Source organism: Anomaloglossus baeobatrachus, chromosome 1 (assembly GCF_048569485.1).
Source record: "Anomaloglossus baeobatrachus isolate aAnoBae1 chromosome 1, aAnoBae1.hap1, whole genome shotgun sequence".
In the NCBI taxonomy this organism is placed as follows: domain Eukaryota; kingdom Metazoa; phylum Chordata; class Amphibia; order Anura; family Aromobatidae; genus Anomaloglossus; species Anomaloglossus baeobatrachus.
In genome coordinates, this window is record NC_134353.1 from 75,812,985 (window position 1) to 75,838,966 (window position 25,982).

Sequence of the window (25,982 nt, forward strand, 5' to 3'; positions counted from 1 at the left end):
TGCTCTGGGATCCAATAAAATCTGGCATTAAATGGAAAGAAGTTACCAGGTGATCTGCCACAAATCAGTAGAGCAAAAGCGCTAGTATACAAGAGGCCATAGTACAAACTTAAAAGGGAGCATGATGTAGGCAGAGTCCCTGAATTTGACGATATCACTTAGATTACTGGCTGCAGCTGTTCTGACAAGTTTAAGATTTAGCAATGCAGCAGAGCTGAGAAACCTGACCCAGCCCCCTCAGGCTCAGCATGTACAAAGTCTATAGGCCATGAACTGCATATAATATTCTTCTAATATAATATATTCTAATATATAAAAATATATTCTAATATATAAATATATTCTCTCCATCACACACATTACAGGTAAAATAGCCCAAAATGTGTTGAGACATTACTGAAATTTGTCAACTCCTGCAATATGCAGTTTTCAGATTACACAGCAAAAACTTGCTGACCGATTCCCTTTAGTTGTCATGCATACGGTTGTTTTTTAGTTTTACACAGTTTCGCAGTCTGATGTATTGGATGGCTGTAATGTGCCTATCCTCAACCACGAAGCATGGATCCGAGAAACTAGCCTGTTGAGCCAAATCCCATTTCACACAGCCAGATTTTTTTGGGGAAGGGGGGTGGTAATTGGGGGAATGGGAATTCTTCCTTTATTATGATTGTCTGGATTAAAATGAAGCTGTCAGGTGCAATATGCACCGAGAACCACGAGCAGTTCTGGGTACAGGTTTCTAATCCCCAACTGTCCCAGCATCTAGCAGCATACATTGAGATCTTAGGAAAAAGTATTTTTAACGATCCTTTACGATATACTAATGAGGGAAGGGACTAGTCATACAAGAGTTTAGTCCCTGCGCTCATTCCACCCTCTTTCGCACTATCAAGCCAGGTGTACGCATCTCTGCTTCAGAGGTCTAGTGCGCATGAGCGGAAGTGCCAGGCATTCTGATCATGCACCGAGTCTAAGCCCGGCATTCTGAAGCCATGACAAACCGGTAAGCACATCACCGCTGATAACGCAGGGCAATGGGAATTGACTAGCATGGTAGCAAGCCAACAGGGGCGTGCTAAAAGGACGGAATGAGCACAGGAGCCAACACCCTTGTAACTAGTCCCCGCGCTCATTAGCATATCATAAAGGCTCTTTAGAAATACTTTTTATAAAGATCTTTCTGCTACTATAGGCTGGGACAGTCAGGTGCAATATGCACCCAGAACCATGAGCAGTTCTGGGTGCATATTGTTAATCCCTGCCTGACATTCACTTTAAGACCTTAGTATTATCCAGGCATCCGTATAGATTGTATTTTAGCTTGTGTATTAGGGACCCCAAGCCCCAACCCGATCACAGGTTTTAAAGACGTAGGCAAACATGTTCATAGTATCAGGATATGTGTGCGTAATACAGATGCTACAATGTGCCCACATTAGGCCCTGTGCGCACACTGCATTTTTACCTGCGGTTTTGCTGCAGAAGTTTGAGAAATGCTTGTGATCTTTCTGCAGACATTTCCCAGCAAAACCTATGGGGAAAAACAGCTGTGCGCACACAGAATTTTTTTGAGAAAAAAATGCATTCTGAAGATTTGAGAAAATTTCTTGAGAAAAAGTGCATGTCACTTCTTTTCCGCAGGTAGCTGTGGTATTTCACTCCATTCACTGTAATGTAATCGCGAAATACCGTGGGTATACCGCAGATAGCAAATGATGTGCGGTATACCCCCGGTACAGCCGCGATTTACCTGCGGTAATGCTCATCACTGCCTGCGGTTTTGCAGGGGAGTGATGTCATTATGCCAGGAAGAGGAAGCGGAGCAGAGTAAACACACACGTCACACTCCCTGGACGCCGCACAGAAGCACTTCCATGTGACCTCCAGGTGCTGGTGCAGTCTGTCCCGCTCCAGCCCCGCGGCTGCCAGCACAGCAGTGTCAGTGTCTGCCCGCAGTATCAGCAGCTTGTCACCCTGCAGTGCGTGCAGCTGCGGGGATGCAGAGCGCTGCTATCAGGAGGTGAGATCATTATCTGCGGTGACGATCTCCTGCCTCCTGACGTCACTGCTGTCACTGCCATATATGCCCGCGGCCCGAGACTGTCACTAGCGGTGACGTCACAGGCTCTCGCGATACTGATGAGAACGCGGCGGGCATAGAAGTCAGTGACAGCGCTGGCGTCAGCAGTGCAGGAGATAAGTCACTGAAGGTAATGATCTCAGCTAACCTCCTGATGACAGCACTCAGCATCCCCTGCAGTGACCTGGGCTGACCTATTGATGTTAGCTCAGGTCACTGCATTGCTCTCCCAGCCAATGGGGAACATTCTGTTCTTCATTGACTGGGACAGTGACTATGGTATGGATCGCCGTGGGACCCCCTTATTGGATTACGCCGGACCCGGATTTGGTTGTTATAGTCAATAAATTGGTGAAAGAGGGAATGTTTTGGGTTGTGTTTTTTCAAATAAAACTTTGGTCGTCTATTTTTTTATTTATTACTGACTGGGTTGGTGATGTCTGGTATCTGATAGACGCGTGACATCACTAACCCCAGGGCTTGATGCCAGGTGACATTACACATCTGGCATCAACCCCATATATTACCCCATTTGCCACCGCACCAGGGCAACGGGATGAGTTGGGGCAAAGCGCCAGGATTGGCACGTCTAATGGATGTGCCACTTCTGGGGCGGCTGCAGCCTGCTATTTTTAGGCTGGGGAGTGTCCAATAACAGTGGACCTACCTAGTCTGAGAATATCAGACCCCAGTTGTCTACTTTACCTTGGCTGGTGATCCAATTTGGGGGGGACCCCACGTTTGTTTTAAATTATTTAATGTAAAATAACAGCGTTGGGTGCCCTCTGTTTGGATTACCAGCCAAGGTGAAGCTGCCAGCTGTGGTCTGCAGGCATCTGCTTTACCCTAGCTGGCTACAAAAGATGGAGGGGACCTCTTTTTTTTTTTATTTATTTTTTGACTAAATACAAGTCGAGGCACCCTTTAGTGCCACATGAAAGTCACTAAAGGGTGCCAGCTTAGAATATGCAGGGAGGTGGGACATTATATAGGTCTTTCATCTATCCACCTTTCCCTCTATCCATTATCTGTCTATCGATTATCTATATTTATTGCAATTCAGCATAAAAATACCGCAGGGACCAACCTGCGGAAAAACCCGCGGCAAAAACGCATGAGTTTTTCCCGCGGTTTTGGTGAGTTTTTTTTACCGCAGGTGCGGTAATCTTCAACTCCCAGAAGTTTCTCAAGAAATTTTCTTGAGAAAAATCACTTTTCTAGTGCGCACATAGCCTTAAAAGGGAACCTGTCATGAGAAATGTCCCCTAAAACCTCACAGATTCCCCCTCTGCAGCTCCTGGGCTGCATTCTATAAAGGTCCCTGTTATGATTGTGGCCACTTTCTGACCTAAAAAAAGTGTTTATAAAGTTGTACCTTTTTTGCTTCTGATTCTGTAAATCCGTCACGGGGGCGGGCTGCCTGATGGCCGTTATTCTGCCCCCTGGTCCTGTATGCCGCCCCCATCGCTGATTACAATACTTCTGGACGCCGCCCCCTGCTCCATCCATCGCCGCGCATGCCCAGTGCCCATCTCTCGGGGATGAGCACTGTGCCTAGCGTCACCGCTGGTGACGTGCACGCAGGGTTAAGATTATGGGCGGTGCCTCGGCCTGCTTCGTTCTGCGCAAGCGCGCTGCTGCTGACCCCCACGTCACCTCCTTCCCATCTTGCCCCGAGGCAGGAAATAGATGGGAGGAGCGCGGAGCAGTGACTACACCGATCAGGAGGAGATGCGGAGATCAGATTACCAGCAGCGCGCTTGCGCAGAACGAAGCAGGCCGAGGGGGAAAGCGCGGCCCCGCGATTATGGGCGGTTGCTTAGGAATAAACATCACAGCACCGCCCATAATCTTAACCCTGCGTGCACGTCACCAGCGGTGACGCTAGGCACAGTGCTCATCCCCGAGAGATGGGCACTGGGCATGCGCGGCGATGGATGGAGCAGGGGGCGGCGTCCAGAAGTATTGTAATCAGCGATGGGGGCGGCATACAGGACCAGGGGGCAGAATAACGGCCATCAGGCAGCCCGCCCCCGTGACGGATTTACAGAATCAGAAGCAAAAAAGGTACAACTTTATAAACACTTTTTTTAGGTCAGAAAGTGGCCACAATCATAACAGGGACCTTTATAGAATGCAGCCCAGGAGCTGCAGAGGGGGAATCTGTGAGGTTTTAGGGGACATTTCTCATGACAGGTTCCCTTTAAGGTTTTATGGCGTGGATTTTTACTGCCATTAATGACAAGTTTACAAAAGGCTTGGTCACTTTCTAATCAATTGTTTCTAGTGATAAATAATCACACTAGCCACAGGGTTCAGGATGGCTTCATCCACCATCACATGAATCTGCGCAGTGGACAGAGTCAGTTCAAGATTTCTAGCGCTCATTGTTCACATAACCCTTTTATGAGCAATATGTAACATCTTGTAAACATAAGCACCTACCTCTCCCTCCTCTTCTCCTAATGCAAGAGGGCCTCCAGTATTAGGGGTTTCCTTAACATCCGCTTTGCTTTTCAATTCCACAATCTTGCAGCTTTCTTTGGAGTTTGCCATCACGTCACTTTCACATGACTCGATAATCCTAAAGTCCAAGTTCTCCTGGTCCTCCTGAGGCATTACAGCAAAGGCTTCCTCTTGACCATCCAAAGAAGTCTGTGCACTTTTTTCCATGCCGGACTTTTGTAACCTAGGGAGAAACTTCCCAGATTCGAGCTCAGACTTTCCGTAAAAATTACTTTCCTTCTCCGCATCTTCTTCTAGAGGTTTGAGATCGTCCTGTGGATCTTCAAACACCTCACCTTCAGAAAGACTAGGAACAGCCACCTCATCCTTCTCCGATTCAAAGTCAGACTCACTCCCAACACCTGGAGACAGCTCGGATGCAGAAATTGGGCGGAAGTGAGTGCGCGGAGAAATTCTTATGGATCTATACTGCGTTCTGTCCACGCCACAAATCCTTGGGTGGCCGTTGTCACCCTCCGACTCAGAGCACAGGGCTTTAGTTTTAGAATTAGGACTACTGCTGACAATATTGCCGGGTTCAAAGGAGCACTCAACGTGAAGGACTTGAGAAAATCTACTGTTCAAATCAAAAGATGAGAATGAGTAGCCCATGCCTGGCTCCTGCATCTGAAAATTTTCACATGTGCCAAGCAAATTCTCGTGCAATATAAAAGAAAAACCCTTGCTTGAGCCTTTAGCTTTATCTCCATTTTGCTCATTTTCTTCAAAGGAAACAAATGGTCTCCATAGTTGGCGATGCCCAGGAGCAATGCTGTTCCCTGGGGTCATGAACACATCAGTACCAGCTATTGTAACAACATCTGAGGCAGCGCAATCCTGTAAGTTAGCTTTAACTGGACCCTGTGGAACCACAGACCACTCATCTTCGCCATTAAAATTTCCGAATTCCCCGTAGACGCCTCCAAGAATGAACGAATTTGCTTTAGTTTGGTTTATATCCCAGGGTTTTGAGGGAGTCATATAGTCTCCACTGTCAACCTTCGACGCGTCGCAGGTGAGAAATGCCCGCTTTTCTGCCGGGTGCCTTTGACTTTCCCAAAGATGGTATTCGGATCTCTGAACGGCCTTCCTGGGCTCTTGAAAATTTGCTTCCTCGGTCTCATTTGCGTTGTGACAACCAAATGCATTTACGTCGAGAGGAAACAGTGGATCTTCTTCAGCATTTGTCCACAAGTCCTTGAGGACTCCTGAGCCATATCCAGGTTGAGGAATGCCACCTTCGGGTTCGATCTCTGTAGTGTTGGATATTTCTTCGTTTTCCTGTTCTAGCTGAATGCCGCAAAGTGACTCCAACTTGGATTTTTTGCCCAGGACCAGCACAGGCTCATCGCCTAAAGTCCTGTATGAACTTTGTGGGCTTACACCAGGAAGATCATCTTGGAAACTTAAAGTAACTGTGGGAATAATATAACTGGTATCGTCGGTGTTCAACTGAGCGTAATCTTCTAAGTAACTGTTGAGAGCTTCCGTATCGGAGCGGGTTCCCTCCGAATGCGACCATGGACTGCACGTTCTTGTTGAAATGTTCGAACACTGTTCGTTATCATCGAAGGCACTATTTTTGGTCCATATGAGTAATCGCGATTGAGTTTTCCCAAACCCGTTCGTGCTGGAAGAAGACTCTGCTTTACCTTGCTCATTGAACCCCCTCTCCCTGGGCATGGAGAATACAGAATTACTGCATTGCACTTCAAACACTGAAAAATAAGAGTTATTTCCATCAAAAAATAAATCTTGATTGCCTGCCTGCGTGTGTGTATGGAGCTTTGTGCTGTCGAAAAAAGGGGAGAACGTACTTGGGGAGTCCCCACCCAAACTCTCCCCGTCTGCATCAGCTGAACTTGAAGGTGAACAGGACTCCCAAAATTGAGCTAGTCTACTATGATCTTGCAAGAAAAAGCCTTCAGCACCAATAGAACTGGTTGACTCTGTCCATATTGCACTCTCCCCTTGCGACTCCTTGTCGTTTAACGCTTTGCAAGATTCAGCCTCAAGATCGCTTTTTAGGTTGCTTTTTTGACGAATCATATTCAAGATTCGGCTTTCTCCTTTCGTTTTCTCTGAGGCACCAGGATCCAACATGGATTGATCAATTTCGACTTCATAGAAGTGTGTGAGTTCTGCAGGATGAACATCATCCAAATAATTGTCCTCCAGGAGAGAACAGTTTGAGGTCCCTGTGTGATCACTCAACTTGGTTATGATGGCAGGCATTTCTACAAAGTGGCCCTCGATGAAGGTACCCGCTGCGAGGTAAGTTTCATGGATACTGTGGTTTAGATGAAGGTCTTTAACAAACTCCGATAACTCATCCATCTCTTCAGACGCATCATACCAGCTACGGTTCTTTCTATACGTAGTTTCCAATTTACTTTTACTGTTGAGAGGAATTAAGTATTCGGTTATTGGCTCCGTATACCACAAGGGCTCCTCTCGAAATTCAGTTTTATTTCTCCTTTCTTTAAAGACATCATTTCCTTCATTATCCATTTCTTTATATTCTTTTACTTGACGTTTTACCTTCTTGCAGAGTGGCTTCACAGGCACCGCTCCGCTTCCCGCCGCCACGTACTTTCTCTCGCCGTTTTTGGATGGAACCTTTGGACCAGTTTTCCCCTTTTTGTTCCGGACCTCCCTAACTTTATGCCTTACTTTGATAAATCTCGTTTTTAGTTCGCCCCGATTACCGCTTGAACTTGATCCTGCTTCGCTTGAGCCGGATGACCAGGATCGAGCGCGGGCTTTTCCGTTTGACTTATGCCTCACACTTTTTGTAATGTTCGCTTTCTCGTCGGCTGCGCCATTGCTAAACTTGTTCTCTTTCTCGTTCTTGCCTTTCCTCGGTTGGTTCTTTCCCTGTACAGTGTTAGAAGCTGCGTTGTTCTTGTGGGTCATTATCGCTTCACTTTCGCTGTGGCAATTCTTTGGTGATGGTGTTTCGGTGCTTGTTTGTGGGGCCGTGGAAGAGGAGGAGGAGCTAGAATAAGAGCAGATTTTTGTCTTGTTCCATACAGTCATCATTTCTTGCAGGCAAATTGGCTTTTCTGAAAGAGGTGGAAAAGCTTCATAGTACCTAATGGGAACATAAAAAAAAAACAGGCAAGAGTCAGGAGGTTCTCTTTCTGTAGGGCCAATCTCATTAAAAGCCTATTAGGCTATGTTCACACACTACATATTTTTCAGCGTTTTTGGTGCATTTTTGAGGTAAAAAAAATGCATCTAAATGCATGCATTTCCTTCTCCCATCAAAGTCTATGACATGTCTATTTTGCGGTGTACACAATGCATTTTATTTTTTTGCTGCGTTTTTGAAGATTCAGTATGTCAATTCTTTTTGCATTTTTCCAACGTTTGAGCCCTTCCAGTCAATAGATTGGCAAATGCTTTGGGCAAAATTTGGTAAAAACGCATGCGCGTTTTTGCGGCGGGTGCGATTTTTGGGGCCAAAAACACTGCATCTTTGTGGTTAAGAAAAGATGCACTGTGTGAACATAGCCTTAAAGGGGGTTGTCCACTATTTTGACATTGATGGCCAATCCTTAGGATAGGTAATCAATGCCTAATCGGTCGGGGTCCAACACCCTGCCGATCAGCTGTTCTCAGTCCCAGCAGCCGGAAATGCTCAGTTCTGGAGCTGGTCCATCTACTGATAGCGGCCAAGGCCAGGTACTGCACATTCTATTGATAAGATTGGGTGGCGGATATGCAGCACCTGGCTGTGGCCACTATCGGAAGATGGAGCAGCGCCGGAAGTGACCATTTCCGGCTGTCTGCTGCTACGGGGACAGAGAACAGCTGATCGGCGGGGGTATGGGGTGTTGACTGAGGACCTATCCTAAGGATACTCGAACAATGTAAAAAGTAGTGGACAACCCCTTTATCCTTAGTGAATCTGAGGTGGCAAGATCTTAATGGTGTCACGCAGAAATGGATCCACTGGAAAATATATTAAAACCCAATTTAATAAAAAAAAAACAAAAACCCAAACGAAAATTAAAAGGAAGTGTAGTCCAGTAAGAACAGAATAGGTGATAGCGTGCTGATTGAATGGGGGTGGACCATCACAGATTGGGATAAAAATTCCCCGTTTTGTCAGACAGGTCACATATAACATAGTATGTGGAGGCAGGTCAGTGGTTAGCATTGTGCAGTGTTGAACTCTGAGGATTACATCCCATCATTGACAACATCTGTAAGGAGCCTTCATATTCTCCCTGTGTTGAGTGTAGAAGGAAACCCTCAGGGAGGTGGGGGAACAACCAGTAATAGCACTGCAACACTAGAATATAAATGGCTCTATACAACGATAATAGAACTACGTCAGATGTCTAAAAGCCGCTGCATTCATTTTCTAAGGAATGAATGGAGTGGCGGTGAAGCATGTGCACTGTCGCTCCATTTTAGCAGGGGGAGGAAAAAAAAAAAAAAAAAAAAAAAAAAAAAAGGCGACTGAAGATCTCAGCAGTTGGACTGATCAGAAAGTTAGCACCTATCCTGTGGAAACTTTTTACATCATGCTGCCGATTTTGATAGCTTTATATCCACCACAAAGTGAGGATATTGGGACAGGTGCAATCATGTCTGCCACGATTTGTGCATCTGTACTATAAGGGAGTGGAATAACCCAGCGCTCAGACACCTACACCCATTCATCCAGCACAAATATTGTGCAAGACCAACATCTGCTTCTTTTTATGGGGGCTTTTGAGTACACACCCCCACTTACATTTCTGCCTGATCCTTTCTTGCTGGAGATGAAGTGGCTTCTGGTGACAGCGATCCATCTACTTTGTTTTTGTCTTCTGTGAAAATGTAGGAATACAATACATTAGACGGGGGTAACCCGGAAATTGTTTATCCCACCTTAATGGGGTAATGCAACATTATAACTTACCGTGGGGTGAAAGCATTTTTTGGTCAAGTTTTTTTTTTGCATGTGTTGAAAAAAAAAATTTGAATTTAGGCTATCCGTGTCACTTAGGGTACTTTCACACTTGCGTTGAACGGTATCCGTTGCATTGCGTTGTGTAACGGATGCAACGGATGTGTTGCATATAGTGACACAACGGATGCAACGGATGCTGCAAAACAACGCAATTCGTTTTGATTTTTTTTTTTTTTTTCCCCGGTTTTACCAGCGGCAGACTATAGTGAACGATCAGCTGATCGTTCCCTGCAGCCGGCCGCCGGGTGATCAGCTGATCGCTCCCTGCAGCCGCCCGCCGGGTGATCAGCTGATCGCTCCCGCCCGCCGGGTGATCAGCTGATCGCTCCCTGCAGCCGGCCGCCGGGTGATCAGCTGATCGCTCCCTGCAGCCGGCCGCCGGGTGATCAGCTGATCGCTCCCGCCCGCCGGGTGATCAGCTGATCGCTCCCGGCTGCCGGGTGATCAGCTGATCGCTCCCTGCAGCCGGCTGCCGGGTGATCAGCTGATCGCTCCCGGCTGCCGGGTGATCAGCTGATCGCTCCCTGCAGCCGGCCGCCGGGTGATCAGCTGATCGCTGTCACTTGCCGGCGCCCGGGCATGCCGGCGGGCGGGCGCTCAGCTGAGCGCTGTGACTTGCCGGCGGCCGGGCATGCTGGTGGCCGGTCATTCAGCTGAGCGCTGTCGCTTGCCGACGGCCGGGCGCTCAGCTGAACGTTCGGCCACCGCGAGCCAAAATAAAGTTTGATTTAAAAAAAAAAAAAAAAAAAAAAAAAAAAAAGCATGCGCAGTGAAATCCAGAGGATTCCGCTGCTCAAAATAACGTTACATGCTGCGTTCCTCCCGCTGGGCGGAAGCAACGGAGCGTCGCCCAGCGGAAGCAACGCAGCTCCTTTTGGTACAATCCGTCAACCATACAAGTCTATGGGAAACAGCGGAATCCGTTAACGGATTCCGCTGTTTCCCAAAAGGGCGGATTGTAACGGAAGGAAAATAACGCAAGTGTGAAAGTACCCTTAGAATTGGCCATATGCACAAAATCTATGACCGGCTTCTAAGGTCACTATTAAAATGGCAACCTTACCTTAGATCTCAACTGACGCAACGGATGTGTTTTTTCACAGGATTCCTTTCACAGGAATCCTGTGAAAAAACTGATCCGTCGCGTCCGTTACATCCGCAATGCGTCCGTTTGACGGATCAGTCATGGTTTGTTTGGGACAGCCCACTGGGCTGTCCCAAACATGCTGGGCATGCTCAGTAGAGCATGACGGAATCCAGCGCTGGATTCCGTTGCAAGACGGATTACAACGGAATCCAGCACCAGACATCCATTACAAGCTTGATGGATGGCGACGGATTCCTGTGCGGCACGTTAATTTTGACGACAAGAAAAACATTACATTACATTCTGCGTTGCTCCCACCCGGCGGTCAGTCAAAAAAAGGACTGACCGTGACGCAGCGGATGCAACGCAAGGTCATCAGTCGCAATCCGCCACTAATACAAGCCTATGGGACACAACGGAATCCGCTAGACGGATGCAGTTTACCATAGCCGCGGATTGTGACTGATACATTTTAACGGAAATATGAAGCTAGCCTTATGCTCATGACCTGCAGTAAGAAACTGATCACAAGTGTAGTACGACACCTGATGGGTCAACAGTTTCCCCATTTTATATATTAACACCTTCATGACCGGGCGATTCAGTATTTTTTGCTCCCCTTATTCAGTGAGCCCTAACTTTATTTTTCTCTCAATCTGAGGACTTTTTTTTGCAGAACTGGTTGTACTTTTAAATGAAACCATAAGTTTTACCATATAGTGTACTGAAAAATGGGGGGGGGGGGGGAATCAAAATTGCAAAAAAGTAATTGCATGATTGTTTTTGGAATATTTTATTCAGTGTTCACTATAGGTAAAACTGATGCGGTGTGATACCTCAGGTTGGTATGATGATACCAAACATGTATAGATTTGAACTTTTGGTTTTTTCCCCCACTTTTTCTTTATTTTACTAGGACTAGAAGGATCAGCACTCCAATTGCTGATTAATTTCTCCTGATCAGAGCAGCATCGCTTTGATCAGCAGAAATGCTCGTCTGTTATAGCTGCTTTTCTGATGGCAACAGGAACTAGACTATGATAGCGAAAAGCATCATCACATGACCATGTGCTACTATAGCAACCATCGGCTCCCTGTGATCGCGTCACAGGGCCTCTGATGGCAGAGGTGGAACGGCGCGTTCCCTGCTGTGGCACTTTTAAGTTGTGCTGTCACATTATGATAACCCTTTAAAATCGCACAGGCGTGGGTGGATTGTAGATCCAGGTCTGCTGTACAAATCAGCAGATGGTTCACTGTAACAGCCAGTGATCACGACTGAGGACATAACTAATACGTCCTAAATCATTAAAAGGTGAAGATTTTAATTCAGGTTATGAGTTTACACGTGTTAGATTTAGCAGTACATAATGAATGGAGAGGGGACATCACAACGAGCTGGAAAAAGGAGATAAATGTACCTTTACTTGTGGTCAGCTGGTCACCTTGGCTACTCTGGAGATCTTTCAGCTTGGAGAAGAGCTCCTCCACTAAAGTCTCAATTCCAGAGCTCTGATGAGAAGAAAAATAGAAATAAAGTTAAAAAGATTAATGTTGACAATGAATCACAGATATCCCCACAGTTCACAATAGCCAGGTAAGTAATGGGTAAAAAATATAAAATAAGATATATAGTTCCACCAAACAAAAAAAACAAAACAAAAAAAAAACTGATCTGGCAGACATTACTTAACATTGGGGGTCTTTGGAAAACCGATTTGTTCCATGGATTGCCATTTAGCCATCTGTTATGGATCAGTTTTTCTCACAGGATCAGTTTCAAATGTAAGATATATGGCAACCTGTTAACTCTATAGACTAGTGGTCAAAAAAAACAAGTAGTTTTGCCAAGGGATCTCTGCACATGATCCGTTCTAACAGATGATTACTGAACATGTATACTCAGCCTTATTTTGCAGGAGGGGGTCATAATGAAGCCACCCCTAACTGTAGGGATCACACTATGCACAGGCTTTGTACGTGGTTCCCAGGATTCAGAAGCGATATACATCATGTTTAGATAACTTTACATCAATGTAGCCTATACTGCATTATACTATTCTGGATACACATAGGAGAAAAAGTGATGCAATAATGACAAAACACATCTATCTTAACCCCTTCAGCCCCGGGGCACTTTCCATTTTTTTTTTTTGCTCCCCTTCTTCCGAGAGCCGTAACTTTATTTTTCCGTCAATCTTGCCATATGAGGGCTTGTTTTTTTGCGGGACAAGTTGTACTTTTAAATGAAACCATGAGTTTTACCATATGGTGTACTGGAAAAAAGCAAAAAAAATTTCAAGTGTGGAAAAACTGCAAAAAAAAAAAAAAAAAATAAGTGTGATGGCACAATAGTTTTTGGGATGTTTTAAACACTGTGTTCACTATATGGTAAAACTGATGTGTGGGTGTGATGCCTGAGGTCGGTGCGAGTTTGTACACACCAAACATGTATAGGTTTACTTGTATCTAAGGGGTTAAAAAAAAATTCACAAGCTTGCCCAATAAAAGTGGCGCACGTTTTGCGCCATTTTCCGAAACACGTAGCGTTTTCATTTTTCTGGATCTATGGCTCAGTGATGGCTTATTTTTTGCGTCTCAAGCTGACGTGTAATGGTAACATTTTTGCGCAGATGCTACATTTTGATCGCCTGTTATTGCATTTTGCATAAAACTTGCGGCGACCAAAAAACATAATTTTGGCGTTTGGTAAATGGCGTAGTGGCAAAAAAATTCCAATCAGATTAATTGATTTTATATTTTGATAGATCGGGCGTTTCTGAACGCGCCGATACCAAATTTGTATATTTATTTATTTTTTAACCCTTTCATTTTCAATGAGGGGGGGGGTGATTTGAACTTTTAGGGTTTTTTTAAAACTTTTTTTTTTTTTTAAATTTTACTAGTCCTCCTAGGGGGCTATAGCGATCAGCAATCCGATCGCTCTTATCCATCTGCTGATCACAGCTATACAGCTGTAAACAGCAGATTCAGTCACTTCCTGTTTCTCTCTGCCGAGGGAAAACAAAAGTGAAACTTCATAGCTGCAGGCGTCATCACATGACCCTGTGCTACGATGGCAACCACCGAAAGTCACGAGATCACGCACGTGACTTCCGGTGGGGGCGGCGGTAAGAAAAAGTCATGGCCGCGCACATATAGATCTTGCTGCCAGACTTTGGCAGAGAGATTTAAGGGGTTAAATGTTGCGAGTGGAAGAGATTCCACTAGCAACATGCAGGCACACGTCAGCTGTTGAAAACGGTTGGTGTGCCGACTGCCCGCGGCAGGGCTTAACGGGACCCGCTCCATGACGGATATATCCGTCCATGGTCGTGAAGGGGTTAAAGACATTCCCTTAAGAGCCCAGAAGTGACCGGCAACAGTGTATTGTCCCCTGATCAGTTCTCTGCCGGCATCTGGACAAGTCTCCATATAGTGGTACAAGAACACAATGCAATCAGGCAGTAAACATTAGCATGGTCTTTGAGGAAGCCCAAATATATATTCCCACATACCTGCAGTAGATTACTATGACTAGTCAATACCTGGCTTAAAGTCTCAGCTTAATATACTTTCTCTGCGGTGACCGTACCTTTGTGCTGACTCACAACTGCATCCGGACATCATAAAATCAGTGTAGTGAATACTTGCTGAATGACTCTGCAAATTCACTCCATAAAGCACACCCGGACTGGTTTTCTACAGCCCAAACGAGGACAACTGCTTTAGATGCACAAGCTACCGCAATTAAAAGGTCTTGGCCAGCTCCCCCACCCGCCCAAATACACTGCAGGTTCCCCATCATCAGCTTACCATGACTCAAGGAGTGTAGTTTCGGAAGCAGACACTTTGTATCTGGATCAGGGCAGTCATCCAGCAGCGAGCACCCTGCATGCTGCCGTGCTGAGCCATACATAGCCGGCAATGCAATGGGAGGAAGGGGGGGGGGGGGGGGGGTGGGGGGGGGGAGGGAGGCAGCTCCCAGAACAGCGTGCCAATCCCCAAAACATCAGCATCTGGGCAGTGCTCACAAACAACCATGAGCCAACAAAAAAAAAAAGTTTCCCTTAGGTCACGGAGCACGCACCGACATTGCGCCACTGCATCAATTGTACAGCTGTGCCAAAGAGAGGGGTCTCCACATTGAGTGGGGTGGGAGAATAAAGAGAAGTCTGACTGTTCAGTTTCTCACACTAGCCTCCCGAGAAGCCAAAAACACAAATACAGAGGCCCAGAAAGATCGGAGAGTGCGCAGACACCACTCAATGCCAGCTACTGACAAAAGTCTGTACACACCTGTTAAGAGAAGAAGGTGTCCATGTGCAATTTCGAGAGAAAGCTGCTCATGTTTTCGGCTCTGTTCACAAACTACATACAGCTACATTTACATAGACAGCCACTATGTACAGGTATAGATCCCCCTCGCCTCTGTTCACACTCATCAAGCCATTACAGCAAAGCCAAAACAACTAAATATTAAGAAATATGTTGAAGGACCTTAATAGGTTCCATCAATGGTCCAAACATCACTAACTACTTAGTCTGTGGAACTACATACTGCAGACAGCTCGTTAATACTTGTTTACATATCATTTCTATTTAACCCCTTAACGACCTTTGACGGATCTTTCAGTCATGGAGCGTGTGCTGCTAAGCCCCACCCCCTTCTGCGGGCAGGATGCGACGATTGGCGCACATATCAGCTGTTTTCAACAGCTGACATGTGTGCCGGCATGTTACGAGTGGAATCGCATTCCACCAGCAACATTAACCCGTTACATCTCGCTGCCAAAGTCTGGCAGCGAGATGTATATATGCGCAGTCACGATTTTTACTTACCGCTGCCCCCACCGGAAGTCACGTGAGTGATCACGTGACTTTTGGTGGTTGCCATAGTAGCACAGGGTCATGTGATGACTCCTGCAGCTATGACGGGTCACTTCCGTTTTCACTCGGCCTGGTGGCCAGTGAAGCAGGAAGTGACCATATCTGCTGTTTACAGCTGTATAGCTGTGATCAGCAGATAGGGAAGATCAAATCGGATTGCTGATCACTATAGCCCCCTAGGGGAACTAGTAAAATAAGTTTTAAAAAATAAAACCTAAAAGTTCAAATCACCCCCGTTCACCCCATTGACAATTAAAGGGTTAAATAAATAAATACACATTTGGTATCGCCACGTTCAGAAATGCCCGATCAAAATATAAAAATTAATCTGATTGGAATTTTTTTGCCATAACACCGTTTACCAAACGCCAAAATTACGTTTTTTTGGTCGCCGCAAGTTTTACGCAAAATGCAATAACAGGCGATCAAAACGTATCTGCGCAAAAAATGGTACCATAAGAAACATCAGCTCGACACGCAAAAAATAAGCCGTCAGTGAGAGATATATCCCAAGATGAGAACGCTACAGGTTTCGGAAAATGGCGCAAAACGTACGCCACTTTTATTGGACAAGCTTGTGAATTTTTTAAACCCCTTAGATACAAGTAAACCTATACATGTTTGGTGTCTATAAACTCGCACAGACCTCAGTCATCACACCCACACATCAGTTTTACCATATAGTGAACACCGTGAATAAAACATGCCAAAAACTATTGTGCCATCACACTTTTTTTTGCAGTTTTCCAGTACACCATATGGTAAAACTTATGGTTTCATTTAAAAGTACAACTTGTCCCGCAAAAAACAAGCCCTCATATGGCAAGATTGACGGAAAAACAAAAAAAAACAAACAAAAAAAAAAAAAAAAAAAAGTACGGCTCTCGTAAGAAGGGGGAGCAAAAAACAAAACGCAAAAACAGAAAGTGCCCGGGGGCTGAAGGGGTTAACACCATTTCCAGCCATCATGACTGCATTTCTTCTTTCTAGCAATGGGCCGGCTTATGTGATGGGGTGTAGAGTGGAGCAGGCAGTGCTGGTGCAGGCACATCGAGGCGCTGTGCTGCGGATTGCTTTTCCTGGAATGTGGGCTGTCAGAGTGAAGGATTAAGCAGCTGTTGTGTGCGAGTCAGCCGCCCGGCCACGTGAGCCGAGGCACAGGGCGATTCGCTCCACGCAATTATTTCACCACATACAGTTACACTTTAGATGCTATGAAAGCGCCCCCTCCCTGAACACCGAGGGCAGCCATCTACAACCTGTACCCACCACACATGCTGCAAAGGCAGAGATTAAACAACGATGTAAAATGCCTACAGAGCTCTGACTGCATGGCCCTGGCCCAGTCCGTCCTCCATGGCATCCTGGGCATCTGTGGCCCCATTTACCAAGATACCATTAAGTCAAAGGGCCTAGCAAGTTCAAGAAGCCCCTCAATATGCAGAAGCAAAGAGCAGCTGCCATGAAGGCCCAGACCACCGCATCGGGATTGGACTGCTCATCTCTATCCCATTGAAATGTGTCAGTTTTCCTTTGGACAGACTCTTAAGGAACTCTGACCATTAATAACATCACCACCTTTTTGTCTTATTTTATTTCTCCAGACAGGGCAGGCTCCACAATGACGTTCACATGAAGACATCTGCCGCATTTCTCCTACTATTCTTAGGATTCCTTCTACCTGAGATTGTCCATCTAATGTGACTAGTGCTGTGGTGGATGCTTGTGGTGCTGACTTGATATGCCCACGTACACGAGGAACCGGGGATGAGGCCGGTCTACAGGAGCTACTGAGCAGTCGTGCCCATCTGCACTGGGAACATTTGGTGGACCTTCTGAAACGCAATCAAGAAAACTGAAAACCCCAACAGCAATATCTCGTTACGAGTTTGCTGAACTTGCAAACTATATTATGCATAGGAGGTTTCCTCAAGCTCCCCAAAAAAGCCTGTTGAGGAAGAATCGGGAATTTACTAATTCAGTATGCAAGGTTTTTTATTTTAAGGGACCATAAATCACAGAAATGTGTTTTTTTGCAGATTAGACCCCTCTCCCAATGCCAAGTCAGATGTATGCGGAGAGTTGGAGGAATGGCTTCTGGCCAAAGTTAGAAGTCAGCAGACAATTATTGAAGATAAATAATCCATAACAAAAGTTTTGTTTTTGTCTCCTTCCAGCACATGAAGATATGAAGAAGTATCAGTTGCAAATCCTGGACAGCGATAAAAATTCAACCTGCGATTGGCTATAATGGGCAACGTTATCTGGTACTCTTTAGCCATCTGACCATCATCCATGAGCAGCAGTTGCCAAGTGGATAACCGAGAGTGACCAATGTGCAGACAAGGAGCTCAAAACAACAGGTTCGCAAGATAAGAACACCAGGTAACATTAGCCCTTATACCACAACCTCCACCGGGAGGTGTCAGTCTCCAAACCTCAGAGCAGTCTCCCATTGGGTCAAATGAGGTCGGCAACTAAACTTGACACAGTGACCCTTATTCAGATGGAGTAAAGAAATGGCAGCCAATGATACCAACATCACCGACACTTTACGTACTACAATAAAAAAATCCTTCTCCATCAAAATATTTTTCCTTAGCTCTTTAATTTAATGATTGTTAAATTTTTGGTGTTTATCAGATCTGAATAATTCACTGTACAATAAGAAAAGAATCATAGAAAACATTCTAGTGTCACGAACCCCAGAGGCTATGCACTCCCTCCAGAGGAGAAAGCCTTCAGCACAACTTAGAAGCTGCAGTAGGCTCAATGCCAGAAAGTAGGCTGCAAAAGCATGCAAAGCACAAACCTCTAAAAGCCGTAACACACCATGCACTAGCTAGTCTGCTCCACATCAAAGTGTACCCACTGACTCCCAAGCTCCGGCTCGTACGGGTCCATTCTGGGGACGGTCGTTGCAGAAGCCTAGAGCACGACATGTGCACGGATACATACAACCCACGGACTGAATCATATGACTGCTTGTTTGACTGAAGGTTTACTCTAAAAATAGCTCGCAAGGGCGCTCTTCCAAAGCGAAAATGACGTCCGGATAACGTTACCAACATGTAACAGGGCAAGGAAAACAAACAAACAGGATCTCTATGTCCGGCCATGGAGTGTTTCCCCCCCCCCTTTCCTTTTTGATCCTTCCTGGCACAAGGCAAAAATGAAAACACTGGACATTATAGAATCTTTTGGCATTAAAGCTGCAAATCAAAGTTTCTATAAAATTAAAAAAAAAAAGAAAATTAATAAACTGCATAGTGTTTGCCAGGCTGCCCCTCTTGGTTTAACATGGAACAGGAAGGCTTCAACAGAAAGCTAAGGCCTTGTGCGCAATAGGCGTTTTTAGCGGCGTTTTTTACCGCGTTTTTGTGCTGAAAACGCAGTGACATTGGTTCCCCAGCAATGTCTATGGGTTTTCATAAGTGCTGTCCGCACACAGCGTTTTTTTGTAGCTGCGTTTTTGTGGTGACCACAAAAATGCAGCATGTCAATTATTTCTGCGTTTTTCACTGCGTTTTTCACCCATTGAGTTCAATGAGATGTTTAACAACGCAATGAAAAACGCATATAGCCGCGTTTCTATGACTAAAAACGCAGCTATAAACGCAAGGGGTGGGTACTACAGTGACGTGTACAGGAAGAGGATTCCTTCTGTTGGTAAACACAGAAGGATGAATCCTCCCGGTACAGTCACCGCTGCGTCCACCTCCCGTCCTGTGCATGTCAGCTCCGTGCGGCGCCATGTCTGGGCGGGAGGTGGAGGCAGCGGCAAAAACCAAAGTGAACAGTAGGAAAAAAAAAAAAAAAAAAAAAAAAAAAAAAAAAAGTCATATATACTCACCTGTCTGCAGGGTCCCGGTGCCATGCCCGCTCCCAGCCCCTGTCTCGGTACCGCCGCTCTGGCTGTGTGCAGTCTCCCCGGGGCAGGACCTTGCTTGCAGGACCTGGCGGTGGATCACCTGATGCAGTCACCTGACGCATCAGCTGATCGTAGTCTCGCCGGCTTTTTCACGCCCGGCTATCAGCGGATCCTGCCGTCAGGGGACTTAATCAGCTGATTACCGGCAGCTGCTGCAGCGATCGGACGGGATCAGACTCCTGTCCAATCGATCGCTCCAGGAGCTGCCGGTAATCAGCACAGCACATAAGTGAGTATTATTATTTTTTTTCTACTGATGCATCAGCTGATTGTATAATCGGCTTTTATACAATCAGCTGATGTGTGATGTGATTCAGGCACTTGAAGCTGACACATCATTTGATCGCTTTGCCTTCCAGCAAACCGATCAGATGATATTGGATCCGGATTGGACGGCGCGGGACCCTTGACCCAGGATTACTGCGGAGGGGGGGTTCTTTATTTCAATAAAGATGGAGTCACTAATTGTGTTGTGTTTTATTTCTAATAAAAATATTTTTCTGTGTTGCGTTTTTATTTTTATCATTACTAGAAATTCATGGTGGCCATGTCTAATATTGGCGTGACACCATGAATTTCGGGCTTAGGGCCAGCTGATAATATACAGCTAGCCCTAACTCCATTATTACCCAGCTAGCCACCCGGCATCAGGGCAGCTGGAAGAGTTGGATACAGCGCCAGAAGATGGCGCTTCTATGAAAGCACCATTTTCTGGGGTGGCTGCGGACTGCAATTCGCAGTGGGGGTGCCCAGAAATCTTGGGCACCCTGCACTGTGGATTCCAATCCCGAGCTGTCTAGTTGTACCCGGCTGGACTCAAAAATTAGGCGAAGCCCACGTCATTTTTTTTTTTTTTAATTATTTCATGAAATTCATGAAATAATTAAAAAAAAAAAAAAAAAAAAAAAAAAAAAAAAAGGGGCTTCTCTATATTTTTGGCTCCCAGCCGGGTACAAATAGGCAGCTGGGGGTTGGGGGCAGCCCGTACCTGCCTGCTGTACCCGGCTAGCATACAAAAATATGGCGAAGCCCATGTCATTTTTTTTCTTTTTGGGCAAAAAACTGCATACAGTCCTGGATGGAGGATGCTGAGCCTTGTAGTTCTGCAGCTGCTGTCTGCTCTCCTGCATACACTAGCTCTGCAGCTGTCTGCTCTCCTGCATACAATGAACATTTTGAAGAAGGAAATGACATCAGACCTTTTTTTTTTTCATCAACAATCTTTAATGGCATTGTGCACTGATTAAAAACGCAGTGAGCAAAAACGCAGCAAAAAACGCACCAAAAACGCATGAGTTTGTCGCGTTTTTTAGCCGCGGGTGCGTTTGAGACAAAAACGCACATAAAAACGCAGCATGAAAAAAAACGCCTAGTGCGCACATACCCTAAGGGGGTGCGAGGAGCCGAGAAACCAAAGAGGGCTGAGCAAACATCAAGATTGAATTTATATAGATCACAAGTCAGACACACTTTGGGCACAACAAATGGACATAGATAATTGTGAACTGGTGTTTCTAGGAATGCAAAAAAATCAATCATCAATTTGTCTGAACAGACTGGCAATCACCAAGAAAATAGCAAAAAGACCAAATATCATCAGCAATGATCTTAAGAGAAACAGCAATTGTACAGCCCATCCATCGGGGAAAGGATGCAAAGGCAAGTTCTAAGCAATTTGGAGTCTATCATACCGTAGTACAAGGAGAAAGATTATTTCAGTGGAAAACATTAAAAAGACAGTTGACAGTCTTCCCAGGCAATTCATCAGATCATCCAGTGCTCAGAAACCCAAGAGCTACAGTTCAGACTCCAAAAGGACTCAGAATACAACTACAATTAGAAAAATACTAAAAACAAGTATGGCTTGTACTCAGAAGTATTTTTTTCCAAACATCAAAGTTATATCTTAAAACCACAACAATGCAACAGAAATCGAAAAAAAATAATTTTTCCAACAGAAAACTGGCATAAAAACAAGAGAAAAAACAAAAACAAAAACAAAGAAGGGAATTTTGTTTACTTACCGTAAATTCCTTTTCTTCTAGCTCCAATTGGGAGACCCAGACAATTGGGTGTATAGCTATTGCCTCCGGAGGCCACACAAAGTATTACACTTAAAAGTGTAAGGCCCCTCCCCTTCTGGCTATACACCCCCAGTGGGATCACTGGCTCACCAGTTTTAGTGCCAAAGCAAGAAGGAGGAAAGCCAATAACTGGTTTAAAGACCAATTCAATCCGAGGAAACATCGGAGAACTGAACCATACCACATGAACAACATGTGTACCCGAAAAAACAGAAAAACCCCCAGAAAACAGGGCGGGTGCTGGGTCTCCCAATTGGAGCTAGAAGAAAAGGAATTTACGGTAAGTAAACAAAATTCCCTTCTTCTTTTTCGCTCCGAATTGGGAGACCCAGACAATTGGGACGTCCAAAAGCAGTCCCTGGGTGGGTAAAAGAATACCTCGTGATAGGGCCGTCAAACAGCCCTTTCCTACAGGTGGGCAATCGCCGCCTGAAGGACTTATCTACCTAGGCTGGCGTGTGCCGAAGCGTAGGTATGCACCTGAAAATGCTTGGTAAAAGTATGCAGACTCAATCAGGTAGGTGCCTGACACACCTGCTGAGCCATAGCCTGGTGCCGTAATGCCCAGGATGCACCCACGGCTCTGGTAGAATGGGCCTGCAGCCTTGAGAGAACCGGAAGCCCAGTAGAACTGTAGGTTTCAAGAATTGGTTCCTCGATCCCCCGAGCCAGGGTGGATTTGGAAGCTTGCGACTGTTTACGCCGACCAGCGACAAGGACAAAGAGTGCTTCCGGGTGGCGCAGGAGCGCCATGCGGGAAGTAGAACCTGAGTGCTCTCACCAGAACCAACAGATGCAAATCCTTCTGAAATTGATGGACTGGACGAGGACAGAAAGAAGGTGAGGTGACATCCTGATTGATATGAAAGTGGGATACCACCTTAGGGAGAAATTCCGGACTCGGACGCGGAACTACCCTGACCTGGTGAAGGACCAGGAAGGGAGTTTGTATGAGAGCGTTGCTAGCTCGGAACTCTCCTAAGAGACGAGACCGTTACTAGAAGGCCACTTCCCGTGAAAAGCGGGAAGGGAGACATCCTTCAAAGGCTCGAAAGGCGGCGTCTGGAGAGCAATTAGAACCTTGTTCAGATCCCAGGGCTCTAACGGCCGCTTGTACGGAGTGCTGAGAAGACAAACTCCCCGTAGGAACGTGCGTACCTGAGGAAGTCGTCGTTTCTGAAAAAAATACAGATAGCGCTGAGACTTGTCCCTAAAGGGAACAGAGCGACAACCCATTTTCCCACCTAGATTGCAGGAAGGAAGGAAACACAGACGATGCAACCGGCCAGGGAGAAACACCCTGCGCCGAGCACCGAGATAAGAATATCTTCCACGTCCTGTGGTCAATCTTGGCGGACGTTGGTATGCTAGCCTGTCTCATGGTGGCAACCACGTCCTGAGGTAATCCTGACGACACTAGGTTCCAGGACTCAATGCCACACCATCAGGTTGAGGGCCGTAGAATTCAAATGGAAGAATGGCCCTTGAGACAGCCAGTCTGATTGGTCTGGTAGTGCCCCCGGTTAGCCTACCGTGAGGCACCACAGAACCGGGTACCACAACATCCTCGGCCAATCTGTAGCGACGAGGATGGCCGCAGTCGGTCCTGATCTAGCGCAGCACTCTGGGCAACAATGCCAGAGGTGGCACATAAGGTAGCTGGAACTGCGACCAATGCTGAACTAAGGCGTCTGCCGCCAGAGCTCGATGATTGTGAAACCGTGCCATAAAGCTGGCACATTGTTGTTGTGCCGTGACGCCATTAGATCGACGTCCGGCCTCTGTCAGCGGCGCCAGATCTCCTGAAACCCGTCCGGGTGAGGAGACCATACCCTTTCGGCCACACCCCGGCGACTTAGGAAGTCAGCTTCCTAGTTTTCCACGCCTGGGATGTGAACTGTGGATATGGTGGATGCCGTGTCTTCCACCCACGTCAGAACCTGCCGGACTTCCTGGAAGGCTTGTCGGTTGCGCGTTCTTCCTTGGTGGTTGATGTATGCCACCGCTGTGGAGTTGTCCGACTGAAGTCGGATTTGCTTGCTTTCCAGCTGCTGTTGGAAGGTTTGTAGGGCAAGATACACTGCTCTGTGTTCAAGAACATTGATCTGAAGGGTGGACTCTTGCTGAGTCCACGTACCCTGAGCGCTGTGGTGGAGAAAAACTGCTCCCCACCCTGATAGACTCGCGTCTGTTGTAACTATCGCCCAGGATGGGGATAGGAAGGACCTTCTTTTTGACCATGAGGTGGGAAGAAGCCACCACCGTAGAGATTCCTTGGCCGCCTGAGAAAGAAAGACGACTCTGTTGAGGGACGTCGACTCCTCGTCCCATTGGCGGAGAATGTCCCATTGTAGTGGACGCAGTAAAACTGCGCGAAAGGAACTGCCTCCATTGCTACCATCTTACGTAGGAAGTGCATGAGGCGTCTCAATGTGTGCGACTGGTTCTTAAAGAAGAGATTGCAGCCCGTAGTGAATGCTGTTTGTCTAGCGGAAGCTTCACTATCGCTGAGAGAGTATGAAACTCTATGCCTAGATATGTTATCGATAGGGTCGGGGTCGGATCTGACTTTAAAAAGTTGATGATCCACCCAAAACTCTAGAGAGTCTCCAGCGCAACGTTCGGGCAGTGTTGGCATGTTTCCTAAGAGAGTGCCTTGACAAGTAGATCGTCTAAATACGGGATCACAGAGTGACCCTGAGAGTGCAGGACTGTGACTACTGCTGCCCTGACCTTGGCGAAGACCAGTGGGACTGTCGCTAGCCGGAAGGTAGAGCTACGAACAGAAGGTGTTCGTCTCCTATAACGAAGCGTAGAAACGCTAGTGCTCTGGATCAATCGGCACGTGTGGATAAGCATCCTTGATGCCTAATGATGCTAGGAAATCTCCTTGGGACCTTGAGGCGATGACATGGCGGAGGGATTCCATCCGGAACCGCCTGGTGTCCACGAGCTTGCTGAGCAGTTTTAGATCCAGAACGGGACGGAACGGCCCGTTCTTATAGGCACTGCAAATAATTTGGGGTAAAAACCGTGACCTTGTTCCTGAAGAGGAACGGGGGTCATCACTCTTTCTGCCTATAGAGTGCACCCTGTTTGCAGAAGAGCAGCGGCTCGGCCGGGAGGTGGAGAAATTCTGAAGAATCGAGTTGGAGGACGAGAAGTGAGCTCTATCCTGTACCCGTGAGACAGAATGTCTCACACCCAACGGTCATTGACCTATGGCAGCTAAATATCGCCAAGGCGGGAGAGCCTGCTACCGACCGAGGATGCGGAGAGAGGAGGCCGCAAGTCATGAGGAAGCCGCCTTGGAAGCGGGTTTTCAGACTGTCGCTTTTTTGGGCGTGACTGAGCCCGCTAAGAATCTGAGCTCCTCTGATCCTTTTGAGTCCACATTGGACGAGGAAAAATGGGACCTGCCCGAGCCTCGAAAAGACCGAAACCCCGACTGCCTCTTGCTCTGTTGGGGTTTGTTGTGTCCGGGCTGAGGAAAGGATGAATCCTTACCCCTGGACTGTTTAATGGTTACATCCAAACGCTCACCAAACAGTCGGTCAGCAGAAAAAGGCAACTGGTTAAGCACCCTTTTTTGGAAGCAGAATCTGCCTTCCATTCACTTAACGAGCAGACCAGGCTCTGCTTAAAAACACGGAGTAGCGGAGGCTACCGCCGCACGGTTCGCAGAGTCCAGGGCAACCTGAATCGCGTAAGAAACAAATGCAGACATTTGAGAGGTTAAGGATGCCACCTGCGGCACAGATGTACGTGTAACCGTGTCAATCTGTGTAAGACAAGCTGAAATAGCTTGGAGTGCCCCAAGGGAGAGAATGCCGGAGCCAACGGTGCGCCGACAGCCTCATAGATGGATTTCGACCAGAGATCCATCTGTCTGTCAGTGGCATCTTTGAGTGCAGCTCCATCTCCCACTGCAACTATGGATCTAGCTACAAGCCTGGAGATTGGAGGATGCCGCTTGGGACACTGGGTCCAGTCCTTGACCACGTCAGGGGGCAGGGATAACGTGTATCCTAAGCCGTTTGGAGAAGCGCATATCTGGATAAGCGTGGTGTTCCTGGACTGCCTCTCTGAAGGCAGAGTGGTCCAGAAAAATACTGAAGCTGACTCCTTCACTGGAGGAGCTGGGAGAAATAACCAACATTCTATTGATGGACGCTATAAGATTATTCACTATGGCGTCACCATTAGGTGTATCCAGATTGAGAGCGGTCTCAGGATCAGAATCCTGAGCCGCTACTTCCGCCTCATTACACAGAGAGTCCTTCTGGTAGGACCCTGATGAAACCGAGGGCCGCTCATAGTGAGCCCGCTTAGGCTGTCTGGGACTGACGTCCGTGCAGAGCCGTGACTCTGGGATGCGTGTGACATTCCCGGAGCTGTTAGTTGTTCACACTGAGGGGGGCCATGGATCAATGATT

The 25,982-nt window shown here is 46.6% G+C and overlaps 1 protein-coding gene across 1 annotated transcript in view; it reads right to left on the bottom strand.

Annotated features, from left to right (window-relative positions):
• KIAA0232 (KIAA0232 ortholog) overlaps positions 1-25,982 on the bottom strand; it is a 49,106-nt gene that overhangs the window by 14,257 nt on the left and 8,867 nt on the right. Inside the window, exons 3-5 of the mRNA XM_075333313.1 lie at positions 12,063-12,153; positions 9,336-9,411; positions 4,529-7,682 (exon numbers count right to left, since the gene is read on the bottom strand). Coding sequence (XP_075189428.1) covers positions 4,529-7,682; positions 9,336-9,411; positions 12,063-12,153 — 3,321 coding nt within the window. The remainder of the gene's footprint in view (positions 1-4,528; positions 7,683-9,335; positions 9,412-12,062; positions 12,154-25,982) is intronic.